At 41.0% G+C, this 24863-nt stretch overlaps 2 protein-coding genes across 3 annotated transcripts in view; both read left to right on the top strand.

Moving 5' to 3' along the window:
- Positions 1 to 1427, top strand: part of LOC139416365 (DNA (cytosine-5)-methyltransferase 3B-like) — a 47315-nt gene extending 45888 nt beyond the window's left edge. For both annotated transcript variants that reach the window (XM_071164901.1, XM_071164902.1), the window contains exon 22: positions 1058 to 1427. In XM_071164901.1, the coding sequence (XP_071021002.1) occupies positions 1058 to 1199 (142 nt within the window). In that variant the 3' untranslated portion in view covers positions 1200 to 1427. The remainder of the gene's footprint in view (positions 1 to 1057) is intronic.
- Positions 1428 to 13091: 11664 nt separating this feature from the next.
- LOC139416363 (microtubule-associated protein RP/EB family member 1-like) lies at positions 13092 to 24168 on the top strand. The gene is made up of 7 exons (XM_071164900.1): positions 13092 to 13440; positions 14144 to 14267; positions 14469 to 14614; positions 19023 to 19215; positions 19523 to 19632; positions 19761 to 19913; positions 20348 to 24168. The coding sequence occupies exons 2-7, from the start codon at positions 14147 to 14149 to the stop codon at positions 20396 to 20398; spliced, it is 774 nt and encodes a 257-aa protein (XP_071021001.1). The 5' UTR covers positions 13092 to 13440; positions 14144 to 14146; the 3' UTR covers positions 20399 to 24168.
- The last annotated feature ends 695 nt before the right edge of the window (positions 24169 to 24863 follow it).

Genomic DNA, 24863 nt, shown 5'->3' with positions numbered 1-24863 from the left:
ACTAAACATGATGACAGACTAACCATGGAGAACACTAAACATGATGACAGACTAACCAGGGAGAACACTAAACATGATGACAGACTAACCATGGAGAACACTAAACATGATGACAGACTAACCAGGGAGAACACTAAACATGATGACAGACTAACCATAGGGAACACTAAACATGATGACAGACTAACCAGGGGGAACACTAAACATGATGACAGACTAACCAGGGGGAACACTAAACATGATGACAGACTAACCAGGGGGAACACTAAACATGATGACAGACTAACCAGGGAAGTGAACTAGACAGAGGATAAAAGCTAAGAGAACAGAGAATCTGGGTAAGCCTGTCTGAAGAGGTGTGTCTTTGGTGTAAACATATGGGAGTGTAGGGGGGCAGGAGGTAAGTGAGGTCGGTGGGTGCCAGTAAGTGAGGTATGTGGGTGCTTTGTAGGTGAGCATGAGCAATTTGACGATGGTCCTGTAGTGAATTGGGAGCCAGTGGGGGTGACGTGGTCCCAGAGTCTGGTGTGTGTGTGTGTGAGGAATAGTCCAGCTGAATTTTGAATGTGTTGAAGTCTGTCCAGTGTTTTAGCGGGGAGTCCATAGAGAATGGCGTTGCAGTAGTTCAGGCGTAAGAAAACAATGGTGTGAATGAGGGTTTTAACATTGTGGTCAGTGAGAGAGGGTCTGAGTTGTGAGATGTTTTGGTGGTGTGGAGTACAAATGCCAGAGTGGGGTCAAATGTAACACCAAGGTTGCTTACTGTGGAGTTGGATTGGATGGTGAAGCCGTCGATTTCCATTTTGAGTTCATCCAGTTTCTTGATGAGAGAGTTGGGGCCCATGAGTTTTGTCGTCATTTAGTTTTTAAAAGTTTTCACCTCACAGAGATAGTCAACACAGGGGGGTTGCAGAGTGGTGGTGTTTTGTGTGGATGTAGATGTATGTCTGCATAAGAGTGAAATCTGAATTCAAATACTAAACGGTAATGGACCTAACACTGAGCCTTGTGGGACAACTTGTGATACACCCTTGTTCTGATCATCTGTTTCCTCAAGGATCTTTGGCTTCCCAGTCCACTACACAGATGTGTCAAACATGGGTCGCGGTGCCAGGCAGAAGCTGCTGGGCAGATCCTGGAGCGTGCCCGTCATCAGACACCTGTTTGCCCCACTGAAGGACTACTTTGCATGTGAATAATTCCCTCCCTGATCCATAACTCTATCCATTCCACACCTCACCTTGACCTTCTCCAATCATGAGGCTGTGTAGGTAATGGTAGGGGAGGGCCCCTTCTGGAAGAGCAGGAGGACACAAGACTGGGCAAGTACAAATGGTGACTATGCTCTCACCCCTCTCCGTTCAGCCTAGGTGTTTTCATCCAACACACTTGAAAAATACCCTACAGTCAAGGAGCCAATCCTGCTTCTACTGAGCGAAACCAGCCCTGCCATTGGAGAAGCATTTGAGGGTCCGGCTCCTATAGCCTTTCCTGTAGCAAAAGGCTGGGCTGAGTGTGACATGGAAAACACCATTGATCGTCAATCAGAAGTGCCAATGCCAAGTTAGACCATCTTGTTGTCCCCTGGTAGCCAAAGTGTTATTTTAGGGTTTTAAGGTTTTAAACACTGCTTTTATTTTATTTTTTACTAATGACTTCCCCTTATGTTGTCTTTGACTGGTTTTGTTGTGATCACCATTTTGTTTTGTTGGTCAAACTTATTTTGATACCACGCTGATTTATATAAATTCTTAAATTGATATAGATCTTTTTATGAATGAGTAGAAATGTTTTTTTTATATATATTTTTTTTTTCTTCATTTTTATGTCAACATAGTCAGGGTTGGGAAATATACATGCTCCCAAATGCCAATGCGACTGAAGAAGAATCCGTTCTCAGCCATATCCAAAAATATGTATTTTTTAAATACTGTAAAATCAATGCAAAGACAGACATGTAAAGACATCTCAATATTGGACATTTTGACATTTGTCATTTGTCTATGGTATCCATATTTTTTTAACTGGAAGTTTGTTTTTTTGCTTTCACCAAAAATAAGTGGGCATTACCTCATCATCCAGGGCATCTATATATATATATATTAAAAAAAACTTGGTCATCTGTGCAAAAACAACAACAAAAACATTTGACAATTATTTTTTTAGTCACTGGAATGTTTTATAGAACTTTTATACTTCACTGTTATACTGTATATTTACAAATGTTTACAGGATTTAACAGTATTTGATTGGACTGGGAGTTTGACTGTCCTAATGTCATCTTAAATTTATATGTTTTAAATCTGTGAATTTCAGCAGTTGATAACCCCCGTATGCCTCACCTCACATTAAAGTACTCTGGACTTCAGATTGAAGTACAATATACACTTTTTGTCTACTCATTTTGGCTACATTTGTAGCCCATTTTTGTTTTGGTAATTGAATGTGTACAGTTTGCTATTCAGTTTTTTTTAAATACTGGACATTTAACAGATTTTACATATCATATGTGCACAGTGGAGACCTGCCAGTTATTTGTTTTTGAGTTGTCTGTACTCACTGAGTACTACTCAATAATACTCACTCATTCAGGGTGCCTTTTATGAGTATGTTCAAAGAGCTACTTCAGTTACACACTGATTGTATGTCCATGACATAACCAGCAGTTGTTTTACTTCAAAGGTTATTTTTTACTAAAATGCCAAAATACATAAATCGTTTACATGCTTTATCACTACTGTATTCTTTTAAGTTTACTGAATGTCATGCTTATGATTTTGAATATTCTAAACGTTTTTTTTATATAATTTTATGACTGTACCTTTAAAATGTTTAGTTTTATATACTCGGATATTCTGCTTACTTGCAACAGTATCTGAAATAGTAGCACAACATACTGTATATAAGGCTTGCTTCACATTTATCATTTCATAGAGCATTTTAGAACATGATTTTAATCAATAGGATTGTTTTTATTGTCAGTGGATGTTAGATTCGCAACTTCGACAAATGTTAGATGTATTTGATTTATCTTTTGTGAAAAATACTTTCTCCAATAATACTGTACTTTCATTGTGCTTTCAAAAAAATGTTTTCATTAACCTTTTTAATTCAACACTTGTGATTTGAAGTGCAAGCAGTTCAAAAAGACCAGTCTGCAATTTTTAGTACTAATTGTGCACTTTTTGAAAAAGCAGCAAGAAAGTATTTCTGTGTACTCGGTATATGTTACTTTTATTCAATAAAAAGCCTTCATTCTAAGCTGACATGTGGAATTGTTTTAAGAAGGTCATACCGTGGATCATTTAGCTATTTGATTTTGAATTTTAGGACCCCTTTAGACATAAAAAAATATATACAAACATTTGATAAAATATTGAATTTGGCCTACTACTACAGCCCATAGAAATGCATTGAATAACACATTCATAAATGTTTAAGTCTCTGCCTTAGATCTAGGAAATGTAAGAAAGTGTATATATATATATATATATATATATATATATATACAGTTGAAGTCGGAAGTTTACATACACCTTAGCCAAATACATTTAAACTTGTTTTTCACAAATAAAAAGGTCAGTTATGAACACCACTTTATTTTAAGAATGTGAAATGTCAGAATAATAGCAGAGAGAATGACTTACTTAAGCTTATATTTCTTTCATAACATTCCCTGTGGGTCAGCAGTTTACATACACTCAATTAGTATTTGGTAGCATTGCCTTTACATTTTTTAAATTGGGTCAAACATTTCGGGTAGCCTTCCACAAGCTTCTCACAATAAGTTGGGTGAATTTTGGCCCATTCCTCCTGGCAGAGTCAGGTTTGTAGGCCTCCTTGCTCGCACACGCTTTTTCAGTTCTGCCCACAAAAGTTATGCAGACATTTCTATAGGATTGAGGTCAGGGTTTGTGATGGCCACTTCAATACCTTAACTTTGTTGTCCTTAAACCATTTTGCCACAACATTGGAAGAATGCTTGGGGTCATTGTCCATTTGGAAGACCCATTTGCGACCAAGCTTTAACTTCCTGACTGACGTCTTGAGATGTTGCTTCATTATATCCACACCATTTTCCATCCTCATGATGCCATCTATTTTGTGAAGTGCACCAGTCCCTCCTGCAGCAAAGCAGCCCCACAACATGATTCTGCCACCCCCATGCTTCACGGTTGGGAGGGTGTTCTTTGGCTTGCAAGCCTCCCCCTTTTTCCTCTAAACATAATGATGGTCATTATGGCCAAACAGTTCTATTTTTGTTTCATCAGACCAGAGGACATTTCTCCAAAAAGTACAATCTTTGTCCCCATGTGCAGCTGCAAACAGTAGTTTGCAGGCTTTTTTATGGCGGTTTTGGAGCAGTGGCTTCTTCCTTGCTGAGCAGCCTTTCAGGTTATGTCAATATAGGACTCGTTTTACTGTGGATATAGATATTTTTGTACCTGTTTCCTCCAGCATTCACAAGGTCCTTTGCTGCTGTTCTGGAATTGATTTGCACTTTTCGCACCAAAGTACGTTCATCTTTCGGAGACAGAACGGGTCTCCTTCCTCAGCAGTATGACGGCTGCGTGGTCCCATGGTGTTTATACTTGCGTACTATTGTTTGTACAGATGAACATGGTACCTTCAGGCGTTTGGAATTTGCTCCCAATGATGAACCAGACTTGTGGAGGTCTACAATTTATTTTTTGAAGTCTTGGCCGATTTCTTTTGATTTTCTCATGATGTCAAGCAAAGAGGCACTGAGTTTGAAGGTAGGCCATGAAATACATCCACAGGTACACCTCCAATTGACTCAAATTATGTAAATTAGCCTATCAGAAGCTTCTAAAGCCATGACATAATTTTCTGGAATTTTCCAAGCTGTTTAAAGGCACAGTCAATTTAAATTGGAATTGTGAACCAGTGAATTATAAGTGAAATAATCTGTCTGTAAACAGTTGTTGGAAAAATGACTTGTTTCATGCAGAAAGTAGATGTCCTAACCGCCTTGCCAAAACTATAGTTTGTTAACAAGAAATGTGTGGAGTGGTTGAAAAACGAGTTTTAATGACTCCAACCTAAGTGAATGTAAACTTCCGACTTCAACTGTATATATACATCGCAATCGCAATCTCTCTATTGAGACATATTGCAGACTCGTTGAAAAATATGTTAGTAATCTCCTTAAGAACAAACAGGAGTACATATCTTTCCATAATTTACCTATGGATGAAATATAAACTTTGCTTGATTTACATTCCGATATGTCAGTCCTTACCTGTCCTGGTGATAAGGGTGGGTCAGTAGTACCCATGGATTGGATAGCTTATGTAAATGAGTGTCATAGACAACTGCTTGACAACACCTTTTACAAGAAACTCCAAAGTGACCCCACTTCCCAATTTCAGAACACAATCTTTCCTGTCCTAGATGGGTGTTTAAATTCTGGTCAGATTACCAAAAAATAACACTTTTTTGCCAATTCAACACCCTAAAATTGCCACATTATATACTTTGCAGAAATTACACAAGAATGGTACAAAACCTCCAGGGCGCCCTATTGTATCAAATCAAATTGTATTGGTCACATACATACACATGGGTAGCTGATGTTATTGCGAGTGTTGTGAAATGCTTGATGGGCATTATCAACTTTTTTTTACTTCTTTATTAGACCAGTCGCAGAACAGCTCCCATCCTTTGTAAAGGACAGCAGCAGTATGATCTCTATTATTGAGTATCTTGATCCTCTCCCTGATAATACTTTATTACTTTTTATGTTGAGTCGTTATACACACATATTCCACACGAGGGCTGTATTGAAGCCATGGAACATTTTCTTCTGCAACGTGACCCTAATAAATTACCTTCCAGTGCATGCATTATTGGCTGAAATAGTACTCACACACAACTATTTCATGTTTCCAAACGATTACTTTATTCAGGCGAAGGGTACTGCTATGGGATCCCCTATGGCTCCTATATATGCTAATTTGTATGTGGATTACATGGAGAAACAGTCCATTCTCAATCCTATCAAAAATGTTTTCTTGCCTAACATAATTATTTGGAAATGGTACATTGATGATATTTTTGTTCTATGGAGGGGTGATGCAAAACAGCTCCAGGCGTTCCATGCTTTTCTTAACTCTTGTTCTGAGCACCTGAGATTTATTATGCAATCTGACACACGTCAAATCCATTTCCTTGATCTTCTGATTTTGTGTGAGGATAATGTTCTATACACTGATCTTTACAGGTAACCTACTGATCGTAACAATTTGTTGAGGGCTGATAGTTGTCACCAGCTTCCCTTAAAAAACTGTTTCCCTACAGCCAATTCTGTTGAATAAAAATAATTAGCAAAAAACAAATCAGATTTCGACAGAAATATGGTTTAGACGCAAAGAAAATTCAAGGAGAGGGGGTACAATAATTGTCAGATTAATACTGTCATTGAAAAAAATCAAACCGAAACATCTTTCAATAACTACCCTATATTCAAAATGCTCTGAACATATGAAGGGAATTGTTCACAAACAAGATCCGATAACAGTATCGGTAATGTGTTTTCCGATTCTCCCTTGGTCCTATTCTCGCCGGGCAGAAATCTCAGAGATCAATTAGTAAATGAAAGGTCAACTGCCCCTTAGAACCAACTTCTCTGGTTTTGAATGGCCTATGTTGCATCGATATGAGTCAGAAACATTAATTCTACACTCTGACTTTTTTTCTCCAAAAGGGTTCATCGGCTGTCCCCATAGGAGAACCCTTTTTGGTTCCATGTAGACCCCTCTGTGGAAAGGGTTCTACCTGAAGCCAAAATAGGTTATTCAAAAGAGTTCTCTTATTGTGACAGCTGAAGAACACTTAAGATCTAGAGTGTAGTGTCAAAATTGACTACAAAGTGTAAATAGGATCATTTTGGTCATGAAGTTTTGTCCAAAGCAGAGTTTTGTAAATGAGTTAGTCACGACTTACTGGAGGTTGGTTATGGATTATGAATATGGCCACTTGCCCAGTGCCCACTAACACCGGAGAAGCATCTGTGCTGCATGCACTCTATCCAATCAGAGCAGCCAAAACCTCCAGACAGTGAGACAAACCTGCGCATTACACAGAGCCTAAGACTTGCTTACATAAGACAACACGTTGCCAACGTTATGTTGAAATAACCCTTAGCCCTAAGCCCTTTATGGAGTGGCCATTTGCTGATATGTTTGATCGTGTCAATCACTCCAGTCTGCCACTTTATTGGGCAAAATTAGAATTGAGATGATCAAACGCCCACTTTTATCCCAACTGCAACGTGTCAATATTGCAAAACACATTCGAGAGCATCTTATGTGCCCCACAACCTGTTTTGTAACACGATTCCTTGTGAAACACTGCTAGACAGACACATACTCTGTTGATAGGTTGTAAAAAACAAAACGGCACTGCAGCACACACGTCACCACTTGCCAGTGACTTGATAAGCTAATTGTGGCCTGGCTGCTCGATGTGCCTGCTAGCTACTACTTGTAAGCTTCATTGACAAACACAGAGTTGGATCTTAGCTAGCAAGCAAGTGATTTTGGGCACTGATAAACAGCTTATACTTTATTTACGATAGTTTGACAGCTTGCAGATGACGACGCTGTAGATATGTTATTGTTCTCAGAAATCAGTCCTGAGCACGCAGACAGACTTTCCTGACTCGATAGGCTGCATGCAGTGCACTGACAAGTTTTTCATGCACATGTTTTTACCTGAGAAATATTACACCAAAAACCTTAGCTAGAATTGCATGACTAACACCTCTTCTGCAAAAACATTGAAATTAATGACAGATTTCTTGATTGATATTTTCAGGAAGTGACTATTTTGAGGAAGTGGCTATGTGACAAAGAACAAGGTACAATATGTGAACATAACACACCCACATCAAACCTCACCCTAAGACAACTCTTGTTTGGCTTCAGTCATGGATGAGGCCTAATCAGGAAGTGCAGTCACTCTTGAACAATTTTCTCTTCTCTACTGCCTGTCACTTCAAGGATCTTCGGCTTCCCCAAGCACATCTAGTTCCTCAGCAACAGAGGTGGGGGAGAGGTCAATGGCTGGCCCTTTGTGGTGTAATCCCCTGGAGTGACAGTTGGGTTCAGCAAGGATGCTTAAACTTGACATACATTAGACAACGACAAAAATCTTGACATTTTGGGAGTACTCCCATTATGGGAATTGTCTGCATAATCTTGTCATCCTGAAGTCTGTGACCGGTGTGCTCACATTACACGAGTTTACTCACATTGCAACCTGCCTAGACCCCTGCCTGTCCCACGATTTCCAGATGTGTCGTATCGACCGTGGTTTTAAGAATTGTCATCATTGCCCCTTCTTCTCTGTTGCTGTAGCCGAGCAACGAAGACCAAGTAACAGAAGTCACATTGTAGCACACCGCTCACTATACAAAATACGACAAAAATATCTGTCATGTCAAAAAAAATATTTGGACCTAAGGTGCAGATCAGGAGAGCGCCAGACCCATAATTGCACGTCTTTCGCCCACTCACATTATGCGACCTATGATATATATATATGATTTACCTGCTACTCCAGAATTTCTTTGTGGATCCCAAACTTTGAAATGGTCTGAAGGTACCTGAAAATAGCTGTGCAGCGACGCTACCCATCCAGCCTGACAGAGCTTGGGAGGATCTGCAGAGAAGAATGGGAGAAACTCCCCAAATACAGGTGTAGCGTCATACCCAAGAAGACTCAAGACTGTAATCGCTGTAAGGGTCTGAATACTTATGTAAATGTGATAATTATGTTTTGTAGGTTTTTATACATTTGAAAAATATCTGAAAAACTGCTTTTGCTTTGTCATTATGGGGTATTGGGTGTAGATTGATGGGGGGAGAAAACAATTTAATACATTTTAGAATAAGGCTGTAACGTAACAAAATGTGGAAAAAGTCAAGGGTTCTGAATACTTTCCGAATGCACGGTATATCTTTGTAAATAGAACTGCAATTGTTATTGTATGACAATAACGTAAATTATTTGGACAACTATTGCGTGTTTTTAAATGGTTCCTTGATTGTGTGAAAGAAGGCTTTTGACAGAATCATGTGTAATTCACAAAATATATGCTATGTTGTTAAACTATATGTCCTATTTTGTCAATTGAAATGATTAATATAAATATTTGTATTTATTTTTTATGCCATGGCTGTATTTTATGGTAACATAAATCAATTGCATTGGGTGATTCCACAAATGGCAACTTTGTGATATAAATGTAATAATCCAAATATATTCTTATAGTAATTCATATATACTGAAGAAAAATATAAATGCAACATGAAACAATTTAAAAGATTTTACTGAGTTACAGTCCATATAAGGAAGTCAGTTTTATTAATTAATTAGGCCCTAATCTATGGATTTCACATGACTAGGAATACAGATATGCATATGTTGGTCACAGATACAGTGCCTTGCGAAAGTATTCGGCCCCCTTGAACTTTGTGACCGTTTGCCACATTTCAGGCTTCAAACATAAAGATATAAAACTGTATTTTTTTGTGAAGAATCAACAACAAGTGGGACACAATCATGAAGTGGAACGACATTTATTGTATATTTCAAACTTTTTTAACAAATCAAAAACTGAAAAATTGGGTGTGCAAAATTATTCAGCCCCTTTACTTTCAGTGCAGCAAACTCTCTCCAGAAGTTCAGTGAGGATCTCTGAATGATCCAATGTTGACCTAAATGACTAATGATGATAAATACAATCCACCTGTGTGTAATCAAGTCTCCGTATAAATGCACCTGCACTGTGATAGTCTCAGAAGTCCGTTAAAAGCGCAGAGAGCATCATGAAGAACAAGGAACACACCAGGCAGGTCCGAGATACTGTTGTGAAGAAGTTTAAAGCCGGATTTGGATACAAAAAGATTTCCCAAGCTTTAAACATCCCAAGGAGCACTGTGCAAGCGATAATATTGAAATGGAAGGAGTATCAGACCACTGCAAATCTACCAAGACCTGGCCGTCCCTCTAAACTTTCAGCTCATACAAGGAGAAGACTGATCAGAGATGCAGCCAAGAGGCCCATGATCACTCTGGATGAACTGCAGAGATCTACAGCTGAGGTGGGAGACTCTGTCCATAGGACAACAATCAGTCGTATATTGCACAAATCTGGCCTTTATGGAAAAGTGGCAAGAAAGCCATTTCTTAAAGATATCCATAAAAAGTGTCGCTTAAAGTTTGCCACAAGCCACCTGGGAGACACACCAAACATGTGGAAGAAGGTGCTCTGGTCAGATGAAACCAAAATTGAACTTTTTGGCAACAATGCAAAACGTTATGTTTGGCGTAAAAGCAACACACCATCCCCACTGTCAAACATGGTGGTGGCAGCATCATGGTTTGGGCCTGCTTTTCTTCAGCAGGGACAGGGAAGATGGTTAAAATTGATGGGAAGACGGATGGAGCCAAATACAGGACCATTCTGGAAGAAAACCTGATGGAGTCTGCAAAAGACCTGAGACTGGGACGGAGATTTGTCTTCCAACAAGACAATGATCCAAAACATAAAGCAAAATCTACAATGGAATGGTTCAAAAATAAACATATCCAGGTGTTAGAATGGCCAAGTCAAAGTCCAGACCTGAATCCAATCGAGAATCTGTGGAAAGAACTGAAAACTGCTGTTCACAAATGCTCTCCATCCAACCTCACTGAGCTCGAGCTGTTTTGCAAGGAGGAATGGGAAAAAATTTCAGTCTCTCGATGTGCAAAACTGATAGAGACATACCCCAAGCGACTTACAGCTGTAATCGCAGCAAAAGGTGGCGCTACAAAGTATTAACTTAAGGGGGCTGAATAATTTTGCACGCCCAATTATTCAGTTTTTGATTTGTTAAAAAAGTTTGAAATATCCAATAAATGTCGTTCCACTTCATGATTGTGTCCCACTTGTTGTTGATTCTTCACAAAAAAATACAGTTTTATATCTTTATGTTTGAAGCCTGAAATGTGGCAAAAGGTCGCAAAGTTCAAGGGGGCTGAATACTTTCGCAAGGCACTGTACCTTTAAAAAGAAGGTAGGGGTGTGGATCAGAAAACCAGTCAGTATCTGGTGCGACCACCATTTGCCTCATGCAGCGCGACACATCTCCTTCACATAGAGTTGATCGTGGCTTGTGGCCAGTGGAATGTTGTCACTTTCCTCTTCAATGGCTGTGCTGGATATTGGCGCAAACTGGAACACGCCGTCATACAGATTGATTCAGAGCATCCCAAACATGCTCAATGGGTGACATAGTATTCAGGCCTTGGAAGAAATGGGACATATTCAGCTTTCAGGAATTATGTACTGATGCTGAAACATGAGGTGACGGCGGCGGATGATTGGCACGACAATGGGCCTCAGGATCTCGTCATGATATCTCTGTGCATTCAAATTGCCATCGATAAAATGCTATTGTGTTTGTTGTCCATAGCTTATGCCTGCCCATACCGTAACGCCACCGCCACCATGGGGCACTCTGTTCACAACGTTGGAATCAGCAAACCGCTCACCCACACGACGCCATACACGTGATCTGCAGTTGAGGCCTGTTAGACGTTCTGCCAAATTCTCTAAAATGATGGCTTATGGTCGAAAACATGAACATAAAATTCTCTGGCAACAGCTCTGACATTACTGCAGGCAGCATGCCAATTGCACACACCCTCACAACTTGAGATATCTGTGACTGTGTTGTATGACAAAATTGCACATTATAGTTGCCTTTTATTGTCCCCAGTACAAGGTGAACCTGTGTAATGATCATGCTGTTTAAACAGCTTCTTGATATGCCAACATTTTAGAGAAATAAGCTTTTTGTGAGTATAGATCATTTCTGGGATATTTTATTTCAGCTCATGAAATATGGGACCAACACTTTACATGTTGCATTTATATTTTTAAAAGCTAAACTACTATACTTGCCCACAAGATCTTCGGGTAAAATATTCACATTTGAGCCAGGCCTAGCTCAAAGCAGCGAGCCGTGCAGCACTGGGAACAACCACTGTTCTTTTATCATAATGAGCTCCAAATGGAATGTCTTCACTGGAAATGCCCCAATGTCCATGTAGATGATTATCTAATTTGTGTGTTTCTCTTGCTCTTCTCTCTCTCGTTTTGTGCATGCGTGCATATATTGCATTGTGAGTGTGTAGGGTCATGTCTCGTGAAAAGAGGCCATTCAGAGGAAATGTCCCTTTCATAGCACAAAGGAGCCTTTGGTGACTACTTTACAACCAAATAGGAGAATAAAGGCTTGAAAGGGATGAAGTCACCGTGATAGTACATTAAGTAGAATTAGACCACTGTCAAACTCTGTGCCACCGGTGTAAAGTGTAAAGAAATAATGTAAAGTAAGCGTTTCAAATCATATTTGTCACATACTTCATAAAACAACAGGTGTAGACTAACAGTGAAACACTTACTTACAGGCACTAACCAACAAATCAGAGAGAAAAATAAAAAATAATATCACAAGGAATAAATGACACAATGAGTAATGATAACTTGGCTATACACAGGGTACCAGTGCTGAGTTGATGTACAGGGGTATGAGGTAATTGAGGTAGATATGTACATATAGGTAAGGATAAAGTGACTAGGTAACAGGGTAAATAATAAGCAGTAGCAGCAGCATATGAGTCAAAATAGTTAGTGCAAGGGGGTTGGAGTCAATGCAGATAGTCCAGGTAGCTATTTGGTTAACTATTTAGCAGTTTTGTGGCATGGGGTTAGAAGCTGTTCAGTGTCCTGTTGGTTCGAGACTTGGTTTCTGCTTGCCATGCAGATCGGTAGGAGGGAGAACAGTCTATAACATGGGTGGCTGGAGTCTTTGAGAATCTTTAGGGCATTCCTCTGACACAGCCTGTTATAGAGGTCCTGGATGCCAGTGTTTCAAATTAGTATGTTGCCTGTAGTAATAATGATGTATAAAGGTTGGTTGATACAGAAAGCGTTAGTCTAGCCCAGCGTTGTAGCTGTGTAGTGCTAGGGCAAAAAAAAAACACACACACAAAAAAAACGTGCACCGAGTTTGTGAAACCCTGTTCTAGCTCAATGACTGTAGGTCTAGCCTCGCCCAAGCTGCTCCGATCAGTGCTATTTAGAATCCTTGGGACGTCCCTACCATTTAAAATTTCTACTTCGATGTGGTAAGGACGTCCCAAGGATTCCAGATAGCACCGACCAAGCTGCTCCCCATCGCTACGCACGCAGTCGCGCTGAAAGGAATCAACCCGCTGTCGCCGGCATTATTGAACTCGGAACTGGCTACCAGGAGAAGAAAATAGTAGCAAACATTGACGTCTGTATTTATATGAGAAACAGTTTACGTTGAATTAATATATTAGCAACACCTAGAGTTCTGAAAGACATTCCAAAACAAGGTAATTATTTTGTTTGCCATTTTGCTAGCTAGCCGTATAGTTGATGCCTAGGCGGGGGCGCAGAGGCCGGGGAGGCGTCTGTCGTTGGGAGTCTAGCTGTAGCACGCTAGCCTTCTGAGTTGGGCAGGGGACATGTTGGTAGCTAACCATTCAGTATAAGTCAGCTGACAGTTGTCTAACTAGCTAACGTTAGTTTACTCACTAGTTAGCTAACTATTTAAATATAACTAGCTAGCATGTCTAATATTCAAACGTCCGCTAAGTTGATACAGTAACGTTTGCTAGTTCAAAAAGCTATGTAGTAACTTAGCTACCTTGCTAGCTATTTAGCTCATACTAGCAGGCTTGCTGGTGGTGTTATAACTAGCTAGTAAGCTAACGCTGGCTCTGATTACCTTGGTGTTAGCTGGTTAGCTGGCTAGCTGACTACTGTTGTTAGCCTTTTCAGGCCCACCCTACCTAGCTAACTAACGGTATCTGGCATGCAAGACAGGTCAGAAACGGTACAATCTTTAGCTAGTAGTACTGATTTTATTAGGCAAAACTGAAATGATCGTTTCTCCTCATTTCAGAAATGGTCCCCCACTGAACCAGTGCTAGGTGGCACCTGTTGTGCCGCTGACATGATTACTAGCTAGTAACTTTGTGCTTTTTCTAACGTGACATACACTTGAAAACAAATCTCTCCATTGTGCTTCAACAGAAAATGGCTGTGAACGTTTACTCAACCTCAGTGTGCAGTGACAATTTGAGTCGTCATGACATGCTTGCATGGATTAATGAATCGTTACAGATCAACCTTACCAAGATAGAGCTGTTATGTTCAGGTGAGTGGATGGGTATGGATGGCACAAATGCATTTGTTCTTGCATTACATCATATGGCAGAGATTGCTTATACTTGAGTAAATGAAAGTAAATCCTATAATTGATGTAGCCTAAAGGTTTAGCCTAATTTTCTTTTGTGTGATCAAAGAGGAATAGTTCAATAGGATTTGTGATGACCCCTGGTGTGTCTGTCTTCTAAAGGTGCGGCCTACTGCCAGTTCATGGACATGCTTTTTCCCGGCTGTGTGCCTTTGAAGAAAGTCAAATTTGCTGCAAAACTAGAGCACGAATTCATTCACAACTACAAGATCTTGCAAGCTGGCTTCAAAAGAATGGGTGTTGACAAAGTAAGTAGGCTATTCTATTTTCCCTCTCAGCATAGCCTAGGCTGTAGAGCAGTGGTATTCAAACTTTTTCAGCGAGGACTCCATTTTCTTCCCCAGCAGAATTGATGGGGAACCAATTTGTCCCCAATAATTTCTCCAAAACCACATCCCAAATCTAATAATACAACCATAAAATATATACATTTTGATTTTTACATCAAATCAAATTTATTTATATAGCCCTTCGTACATCAGCTGATAAAGTGCTGTACAGAAACCTTGCCTAAAACCCCAAACAGCAAGCAATGCAGGTGTAGAAGCACGGTGGCTAGGAAAAACTCCCTAGAAAGGCCAAAACCTAGGAAGAAACCTAGACAGGAACCAGGCTATGTGGGGTGGCCAGTCCTCTTCTGGCTGTGCCGGGTGGAGATTATAACAGAACATGGCCAAGATGTTCAAATGTTCATAAATTACCAGCATGGTCCAATAATAATAAGGCAGAACAGTTGAAACTGGAGCAGCAGCACGGCCAGGTGGACTGGGGACAGCAAGGAGTCATCATGTCAGGTAGTCCTGAGGCATGGTCCTAGGGCTCAGGTCCTCCGAGAGAGAGAGAGAGAAAGAAAGAGAGAATTAGAGAGAGCACACTTAAATTCACACAGGACACCGAATAGGACAGGAGAAGTACTCCAGATATAACAAACTGATCCTAGCCCCCCGACACATAAACTACTGCAGCATAAATACTGGAGGCTGAGACAGGAGTGGTCAGGAGACACTGTGGCCCCATCCGAGGACACCCCCGGACAGGACATCAACAAATAACCTTCAATTCATTGCATTTTAATCTCTTATCAAAAGGAAAATAAACTCATTTCCTCAGTAAAAAATGTTTTGTTGTTGTCCCATACAATAATCTGTTCTCTCTGTTTAAAACAAATAATTTTGGTGACCCCTCTGCAGTTCCCCCGTAACTGTGACTTTGAATGTCACATCTCTAGTCCACATCCAGAGCTGTACCTATTTGCCGGGCTACGTATATTTGTTTTTTCATCTGTTGAACCGGTTGCTTTTGAAGCATATGTATCTATTAATCCTTTTGCTTCCTGTCTTTACCATGTGTTGTCTTGCTATATATATATATATATATATATATATATATATATCTCCCGAGCCTGTATGGGAGTTGTAGCGATGAGACAAGATAGTAGCTACTACAACAACAATTGGATACCACGAAATTGGGGAGAAAAAGGGGTAAAATTTTAAAAAATAAAATATATATATTTTTTTTATTTTGGATTTTATTTTTAATTTTACCCCTTTTTCTCCCCAATTTCGTGGTATCCAATTGTTGTTGTAGTAGCTACTATCTTGTCTCATCGCTACAACTCCCGTACGGGCTCGGGAGAGACGAAGGTTGAAAGTCATGCGTCCTCCGATACACAACCCAACCAAGCCGCACTGCTTCTTAACACAGCGCACATCCAACCCGGAAGCCAGCCGCACCAATGTGCCGGAGGAAACACCGTGCACCTGGCCACCTTGGTTAGCGTACACTGCGCCCAGCCCCCCACAGGAGTCGCTGGTGTGCGATGAGACAAGGACACCCCTACCGACCAAGCCCTCCCTAACCCGGGCGACGCTAGGCCAATTGTGCGTCGCCCCACGGACCTCCCGGTCGTGGCCGGTTACGACAGAGCCTGGGCGCGAACCTAGGGACTCTGATGGCACAGCTGGCGCTGCAGTACAGCGCCCTTAACCACTGCGCCACCCGGGAGGCCCGTCTTGCAATATATTAACCATTTCAATATCACCACCCAGTGTGTACAGGAATTCATACAACCGAAAGACATGGCCTACTTGTCTCTTAGATGTTCTCTAAACCTAATATCCTAATCTTTGGCTTCTCATTTGGATTTATACATCTGAGTTGCCCATAGTGTGTGTGTGTAATCATTACGGCGATTCTGTTGAAAAACGTTTTGCACAAACCATTTACTCCAAACGGAAAATGCAAACGAGTTTCAATTGGAGAAATTCGGGTAGGTCCCGCCCTGTTTTTTTCCTGTTTGCTTCCGTTTTGTTTTTTAAACTGTACAGTTCCCTGCTTTATACTTCTCTGGCACTGCTTGCTAATTGTTTCCTGCTGAGCTAGCATGGCCTCTGTCTACTGTGGCTCACTGATATTTACTTTCCTGTGCCAGAAGAGAGGGGACTGTTGGCATCCTATACAGACTCCTCTCTGTTAGTTAGTCGTTAGTTCTCAGCCAGTAGTTGGATGGCGTATTTGTTGGCTTCTGCTACTGCACAGTCGAGTGTGTGAGATGGAGAGCAAAAAATTGAGTCTGGATTTTCTCCCTTCAAGTGTCATGACGAAGTCCCTCAAATCAAATTTTATTTGTCACATGCAGAGGTTAATGTGAGTTTAGTGAAATGCTTCTGTTCCGACAGTGCAGTAATATTTAACAATTCCCCAACAACTACCTAATACACACTAATCTAAAGGGGTGAATGAGAATATGTACATGTAAGTATATGTATGAGAGATGGCCGAGCTGCATAGACAAGGTGCAGTAGATGGTATAAAACACAGTATATACATGTGATATGAGTAATGTAAGATATGTAAACATTATTAGAGTGGCATTATTTAAAGTGCATTATATAAAGTGACTATCCATTTATTAAGTTAAAATGGCCAGTGATTGGGTCTTAATTTAGGCAACAGCCTCTCTGAGTTAGTGATTGCTGTTTAGCAGTCTGATGACCTTCAGATAGAAGCTGTTTTTCGATCTCTCGTTCCCATATTTGATGCACCTGTACTGACCTCGCCTTCTGGATGATAACGGTGTGAAACGGCAGTGGCTCGGGTGGTTGATGTCCTTGATGATCTTTTTGGCCTTCCTGTGACATCGGGTGCTGTCAGCGGGCAGGTGGTTTGCCCCCGGTGATGTGTTGTGCAGACAGCACCACCCTCTGAAGAGCCTTGCGGTTGAGGGAGGTGCAGTTGCCGTACCAAGCTGTGATACAGCCCGACAGGATGCTCTCGATTGTGCATTTGTAAAAGTTTGTCAGGGTTTTGGGTGACAAGACAAATTTCTTCAGCCTCCTGTGGTTGAAGAGGCCCTATTGTTCCTTCACCACACTGTCTGTGTGTGGACCATTTCAGTTAGTGACGTGTACGCCCAGGAACATAACTTTCCACCTTCTCCACTGCTGTCCCTTTGATGTCAATAGGGAGATGCTCCCACTGCTGTTTCCTGAAGTCCACAATCATCTCCTTTGTTTTGTTGACATTGAGTGAGATGTTGTTTTCCTGAAACCACACTGAGTGCCCACACCTCCTCCCTGTAGGCTGTCTCGTCATTGTTGGTGTTAAGGCCCACTACTGTTGTGTCGTCTGCAAACTTGATGATTGAGTTGAAGGCGTGCATGACCACGCAGTCGTGGGTGAACAGGGAGTATAGGAGGGGGCTGAGCACGCACCCTTGTAGGGCCCCAGTGTTGAGGGTCAGCGAAGGGGAGATGTTGTTTCTTATCTTCACCACTTGGGGGCGGCCTGTCAAAGTCCAGGACCCAATTGCACAGGGTGGGGTTGAGACCCAGGGCCTCCCGCTTGATGATGAGCATGGAGGGTACTATGGTGTTGAATGCTGAGCTGTAGTCAATGAACAGCATTCTTACATAGGTATTCCTTTTGTCCAGATGGGATAGGGGAGTGTGATGGCGATTGCATCATCTGTGGACCTATTGGGGCGGTAAACAAATTGAAGTGGGTCTAGGGTGGCCAGTTAGGTGGAGTTCTTGAAGCATGTGGGGACAACAGATTGGGATAGGAATTGGTTGAATATGTCCGTAAACACACCATCCAGCTGGTCTGCACATGCTCTCAGGATGTGGCTAGGGATGCCGTCTGGGCCAGCAACCTTGCGAGGGTTAACAAGTTTAAATGTTTTACTCATGTCAGCCATGTCGAAGGAGAGGGGGAGGTTGCAGTCCTTGTTAGCGGGCTGCGACGGTGGCACAGTATTATCCTCAAAGCGGGCAAATAAGGTGTTTAGTTTGTCTGCAAGCGTGACGTCGGTCTCCGTGACGTGGCTGGATTTATTTTTGTAGTGCGTGCGATTTCCTGTAGATCCTGCCACATACGTCTGGTGTCTGACCCGTTGAATTCCCTGAATTCCCTGAACTGGCATTTTGCTTGTTTGATTGCCAGTACAGGGACCAGGTGGAGTCGCAATTCAACGGCTCAGACAATCCTCCTAGTCTGTGTTCTATCCATATTCATTCAGCATTTAACGGTAGTTACCTCTGCAATGCATGTTTAGGCTAAATCAACTGTGTCTGGCGTTGCCATCCACTAGTGTTTATCTAGCCCATTTTTGTGGTGTTGAATCCACTAACATGGTTATTTGTTCCTCTCAAGATCATCCCTGTTGACAAGTTGATAAAAGGCAAGTTCCAGGACAACTTTGAGTATGTGCAGTGGTTCAAGAAGTTCTTTGATGCCAACTACGATGGGAAGGAGTACGACCCTGTGGAGGCTCGCCAGGGCCAAGACACCATGCCCAGCCCTGCCGTGTCTGCCCTCAACAAACCCAAAAAGATCCTCAATGCTGGTGAGTGGTGGCTCAGCCTGTGCCATGATTGTATTTTTATTTTTTTTAGGAGAAGGTTCCCCTAGATAATGTTCCAGGCAGGGCACAAAGGCCCCAAAAATCAACATCTTGAGACCTTTTGAACTAAAATTGTCAATCGAAAGCAACGAAAACCAAATTGTTTTGGGTTGGAGGGAGAATAGAAACGCTGAGAGAAACTGACTGCTGTAAGCAGTCGAGAGATGACTCTTTCCATATTGAAATCTACTGAGCTTGTCAATAACAACCTCTCCCCATCTCATTCTAATTAGTTGCTTGTTCCCCTCAGCACCCCAGCGGGCAGCAGTTGCCAAGGTAGCACCCAAAATGGCGCCCAGCTCGGCACGAAGACCAGGGGCTGGCGGAGGTGACGAGGAGCGGGCTGAACTCATCCAGGAAGTACTGTCATCCATCCTTCCATTCATGTGCCTTGACATGTATTAGAATAAACAATTGCTGTATTCACATATTGTTTGGCTGAAGTTGTAGCAAAAGTTCAGATATGCATATTGCCCTTTCCCTCCCAGGTGAATATACTGAAGTCCACCATCCAGGACATGGAGAAGGAGCGGGACTTCTATTTTGGCAAACTGAGGAACATTGAGCTCATCTGCCAAGAGAAGGAAGGCGAGGGCGACCCCACACTGCAGAGGATTGTAGATATACTCTACGCCACAGACGTGAGTTTAGTAAACGTTACACGCAGAGCCTCGTGGGTCAACTTTAGCTTTCTTAGATTTTAAGCCTGTGTTCAAGCAACTGCTGATGCCCTCTAAAATTCCATTCGTGGATTGGCATGTAATGTAGCTCAAGTGGAATGCTAAAGTACGATCATACAGCTTGGACAAACTGTGCTGTTTCCCTCCATCAGGCCGCGCATGATTGGTTCAGTCTGTTCGAAACTCATTCATCTGAGTCAAATAAATGTCAAAACACTGGTGCGCTTGATTTAGTGTGGTTTGCACTTTTGGCACTATTCCAACTATTTTATTTGCCTCTACCAGGCAAATCAAACGCTGCGCAAGTGTTTTTTTAAGAAGTATTTGACACATGTCAGGTTTAGATCAAAATGTGAGTATTTCGACTCTCTTTATCCATCTGTCTGTGCTTTCAGGAGGGCTTCGTCATACCGGACGCTGAGTCAGAGGACCACGGGGAGTTCTAATGTTCAAGACTGGACCGTGCAACTTTTAATACTACTCCCCCTCCTCCCAGCCCCTTCAATCAGCTACAACAGCTCCCATCCTCACCCTGCGTAACACACCCTAAACATCCAGATCATGTTATTCATTGCTTGGTCTCTGAATAGACTATATCAACAACAACAACAAAAATTGTCTCTCAGATCAAGTTGAAATAAGTAGTGTGAAGTACCTCTGAAGCCCCTTCTTCGGGTCATCCTATTGGCCTGTGCCAGGGTCGGTCTTGGCATCATGTTGGAAGAAGGCGACTATTTTGGCTCTCTATTTGGGTCCAGAAGAGTGAACTGTCAGTCTAAGATTCTGCTTTTTTTCTTGGTATTTTCCCTAATTTTCTGTCTCTTCCGGGAATTGGAGTTAAAAGTTTGTTGGCACCTGCACTCACTTTTGTACATTGTATTTTTCTTAGTTGACTTGTTTCCCAAATTATCACAGTCTTTCCCACATGTATATTGTTTTATGGGTCTGAGAAAATGTACTAAGTTCCTAATCATTTCAATAGAGATAGTGTTTTAGATGGGTTCAATGAAAGGTTAGTGTACTTATTGTGGAAGAATTGTTTTCTTCACTAACCACAACTCTCATATTTTCAAAATTCTTTAATTTGGTCTCATCCAGTTTGGAGATGAACCTGTTTTAAATAGTGCTATTCTTTATTCCAGGAAAGTGGATATTATTATTATTATTATTATCATTATTTTCTCAAAGATACAGGACAGCTCATAACATGACAATATTTAATGCTGAAGAAACATGTTAGAACTACAAGTTTACGGTGGAATACTTTGTGCGTGATTTATCTGTTTTGTTTGTCTCTTGGCTGTTGGAAGGCACTGTGGATGCCAGATACTCCCCTGGTCCCAAGCCCATCCCAAACTACCTGCTTTGGGTTTTTTGTCTTTTTTCTCCCTCCCGATATATCATTTGTCAGTTGGCAGGGGATGGAGGTTTTAACTTCATTTAGCCTCTCGTGTCTAATTCATCCTCTTAGGGAATGTGAAAGGTGAGTGACTTTGCTGGGGTTTTTTTTTTTTTCATTTCTACTTACTCAACAGAATCTCAACAGAATACTCCTGGTTCTGTAGCATGTTTTAACACTCCAGTTGTGAGTTTGTTTTGATCATGTAGCAACTGCACCAGTGACAGGTTCTGAGGCCCAAAACGCTGATATGCAAATAGAACTGCCAGTCTGCGCTAGAAGATCAGATTATTTTTTTGAATTGCTTTATTCTTAATGAGTAAAAAAAAATATTAAAAAAATTAATAACCTACATAGATGTGACTTTGATGTACTCCTTTTTTTTTTTTTTTTTTTTGGCAGATGTTTGTAATACGATTTAAAGTATTGTAATTTAAGCTCTTATCAATTTTTTTTCTCTCTGCTGCTCTGAAATAAAGATGTGTAGAGAATCTGGCAGAAGTTTGGGTATTTTAAGCTATTATATAGACTTTCAGTCTTCCGGTTATACGAAAGCCAATGACATTTTTATACGGTTGATGGTTCATTGATGTGTAATGAACCTCCAATTGGTGTTCTTAATCTAACTGGTGCCGCCCAACGTTTGAATGAAATACCTTCATAGAAATGACCTCTCCAATGATTAGCAATACATAACTGTTCAGTCCAAGGTATTGCCTCCTAGCAGGGCTCGTTAAATAATGTTTTATATTGTACAATAATGCGACAATGGGAGCAGCAATAGGATCAATCGGTTGCGTTTAGCGAGGCATCATTCGCTTTTCATGATGGGGATTTTCTGATTTTCTTAGGTAATTGCCCATTTGGTTTGGAGTCCACATGGGAGCAGCACACATTTTAACATTGCAGGGTACTTCAGTTTTCTGGCACTAAAACAGGCCCTTTCTATGCCTTCGACACTGACAGGCCAAGTTTGAATGTCATGCAAAATCCTTACTCATGCCTGGTATCATAATTATCATTTTCTGTTACGTTTGTCTATTGCTTAATCAGGACCACAACCCTAATTCAATGTGTCAACTTTTTGGGCATAACCACTTCCGGAACGTATTGGGACATGAAAGTGTATATTTAATACACAGATACTAATTGTGACGATCATCCTTTTCAGCAGATTCCATAGCGCTGAGCGATTTAGTGCTTTTCGAGGGTCATTTCGATTAATAGAAAACAATCACGGATTTCGGTTTTGATTATTTGGGTTGAATGCTGTAACACAGAACACAACAATTAAGTCCCATTATGGTAGTGACTGCTCATTACTGCTTATCACTTATAAACGGGTGATTGGCTGACAGCTGTGGTATATCAGACAGTATACCACAGGTATGACAAAACATTTATTTGTACTGCTCTAATTACGATGGTAACCAGTTTATAATAACAATAGGGCACCTCGGGCGTTTGTGGTATATGGTCAATATACCACGGCTAAGGGCTGTATCCAGGCACTCCACGATGCGTCTGCTTAATAACAGCCATTGGTCATATACCACACTGCCTTATTGCTTAATTAACATTATATTACTTTCCTTTAATGAAATATCTCAGTTGTGTGTGTGTGTATATTACATTGGTTTTATTTGATGACTTCATTTAATTCTAAGTCATTTCAGCTCTGCTGCATATGCTATCTAAAAATCACTATTTTGTAGTTATTCCAAGTAAATAAGGCATACTTTGATCGCTGAATACCAACTATCAATCACTTGGAGCATGTATTTTCAGGTAGAAATACTGCTCGAAGCAACAGCTGCGCTATATCCCTCACGATCGCGCATTCTAAAAGAAACAGACTGGATACGTTTATGCGCAATGGATCATTGTAGTTGATTACCACGTTTATTATTTATAGAGAAACTGCAATGTGCACGTTGAGATCAAAGGAAGAAAAAAATGAACCAAATGTAATTCAAATAATTGAACCGATGTCAGGCAACTAGTTGTTTAAAACGAAAAAATAACCGCAATTCCGGTTAATATCTCCGCACTAAGATTTCAACAACTTTGAGTGATATAGGCTTGAAAGTTTGAGAACTTCACATTCTCTTGTGTTTCAAACATCTAGCTTGTGGTTTGATGACTAAACAAGTCTGATGGCTGATATTGAGGGGTTTTGCCAAGACAAATCTTAGAAACACTAGTCTGTTCCAGGCTGACTACATTTAAAGGTGTTTTATTGCATCAACCAATGGTTGTGTGCCACGTCGTCGTCTGCGCAGTCGGGCTTCAGTTTTCTATGCCATATGATGTGGTTTGCTGATATTAAACACCTATCCAGGCGTTTTGAGGTCTGGCATGCATCTACAGTAGTCAACTTGGAATGCTTTCATTGTCTTTGTAAACGTCCATTTTATATGCAAGTGGGACAACCCCTCAATGGCCTCTTCATCTAACCCTTTGCCAATCTTAACCTCTAACTTCGATCAACTTTCTGTTTGCCTTTTGATTCCCATTTTTTAAAGTTTTTTGTTGTTTATTTTGATATTTTCAATGATTAGAATAGAGTGGAAGGATGTTACTCACAGCACACACTGTAAGCAGGCCATATGTTTTGGGGGTGCAAAAGATCAGTGGTGCTCATCAGATCTCCACTGTGACATTCTCACCAATCTGTGCTGACATTCTTGTACACTGTGGGCCTTGTGCCACCTTTTTTGTTCTCTTTTTTTGCTTTCTCTCTCCTGCTCTTCAACGGGAAATCCTATTTGCTGAATCAAGTTTCTTACAAACAATAAAACAGTATTTCCATGTAAATGTTTTCTGTTGGCTGTTTCTTTTTATCCTGGGGCAGCAGGGTAGCCTAGTGGTTAGAGCAGGGTAGCCTAGTGGTTGGACTAGCAGCCGAAAGGTTGCAAGTTCGAATCCCTAAACTGACCATCTGTCGTTCTGCCCCTGATCAATGCAGTTAACCCACTGTTAACTAGGCTGTCTTTGCTGTGAATATTGTGTTGACAAAAAACAATCCTGGTTCAGAATGTGAAATTCACATTACACCATTTCCAGGTGAAGCTTTTAGAATGGAATTCCACTGCTGTGGCATTAGCTTTTCTGGAATGCCAATAATTTTCTGTGAAACTCCATTGTTGAAAACCTTACATAGATTCCACCTATACCCCTCTCTTATATTATCCTAATGCCTCTCTTTTCTCCTCTCTCTCTCTCTCGCTCTCTCTCTCTTGCTCTCTCTCTCTGTCCACCTCTGTCTTTCTCTCCCTCTCTCAAAGGATTGTATATGGATGAGTTTCTCGAGGCTATCAAGAAGATGATGGGTGATATTGACGATGAAGATGTGGACATCATCTTCACGAAGGTGGACACCAACTGTGTCTGTCTGGCCAAGCTGGTAGTTTTGAGGACCCTGGAAAAAGGCTGTTGTCTATTTTATTGCTCAGGGCAGGGGTTAATGGGTGGGTAATTAGAATTACGGGGATAAATAGAGTTTAAAATCC

Source organism: Oncorhynchus clarkii, chromosome 9 (genome assembly GCF_045791955.1).
Source record: "Oncorhynchus clarkii lewisi isolate Uvic-CL-2024 chromosome 9, UVic_Ocla_1.0, whole genome shotgun sequence".
Taxonomy (NCBI): Eukaryota; Metazoa; Chordata; class Actinopteri; order Salmoniformes; family Salmonidae; genus Oncorhynchus; species Oncorhynchus clarkii.
This window is presented reverse-complemented; position numbering and strand designations above follow the sequence as displayed.

Coding starts and splice junctions, on each gene's coding strand:
- LOC139416363 (XM_071164900.1), top strand. CDS start 14,147: ATGGCTGTGAACGTTTACTCAACCTCAGTGTGCAGTGACAATTTGAGT. Junction 19,633..19,760: donor GGGCTGAACTCATCCAGGAA/GTACTGTCATCC, acceptor TTTCCCTCCCAG/GTGAATATACTGAAGTCCAC. Junction 19,914..20,347: donor ATATACTCTACGCCACAGAC/GTGAGTTTAGTA, acceptor CTGTGCTTTCAG/GAGGGCTTCGTCATACCGGA.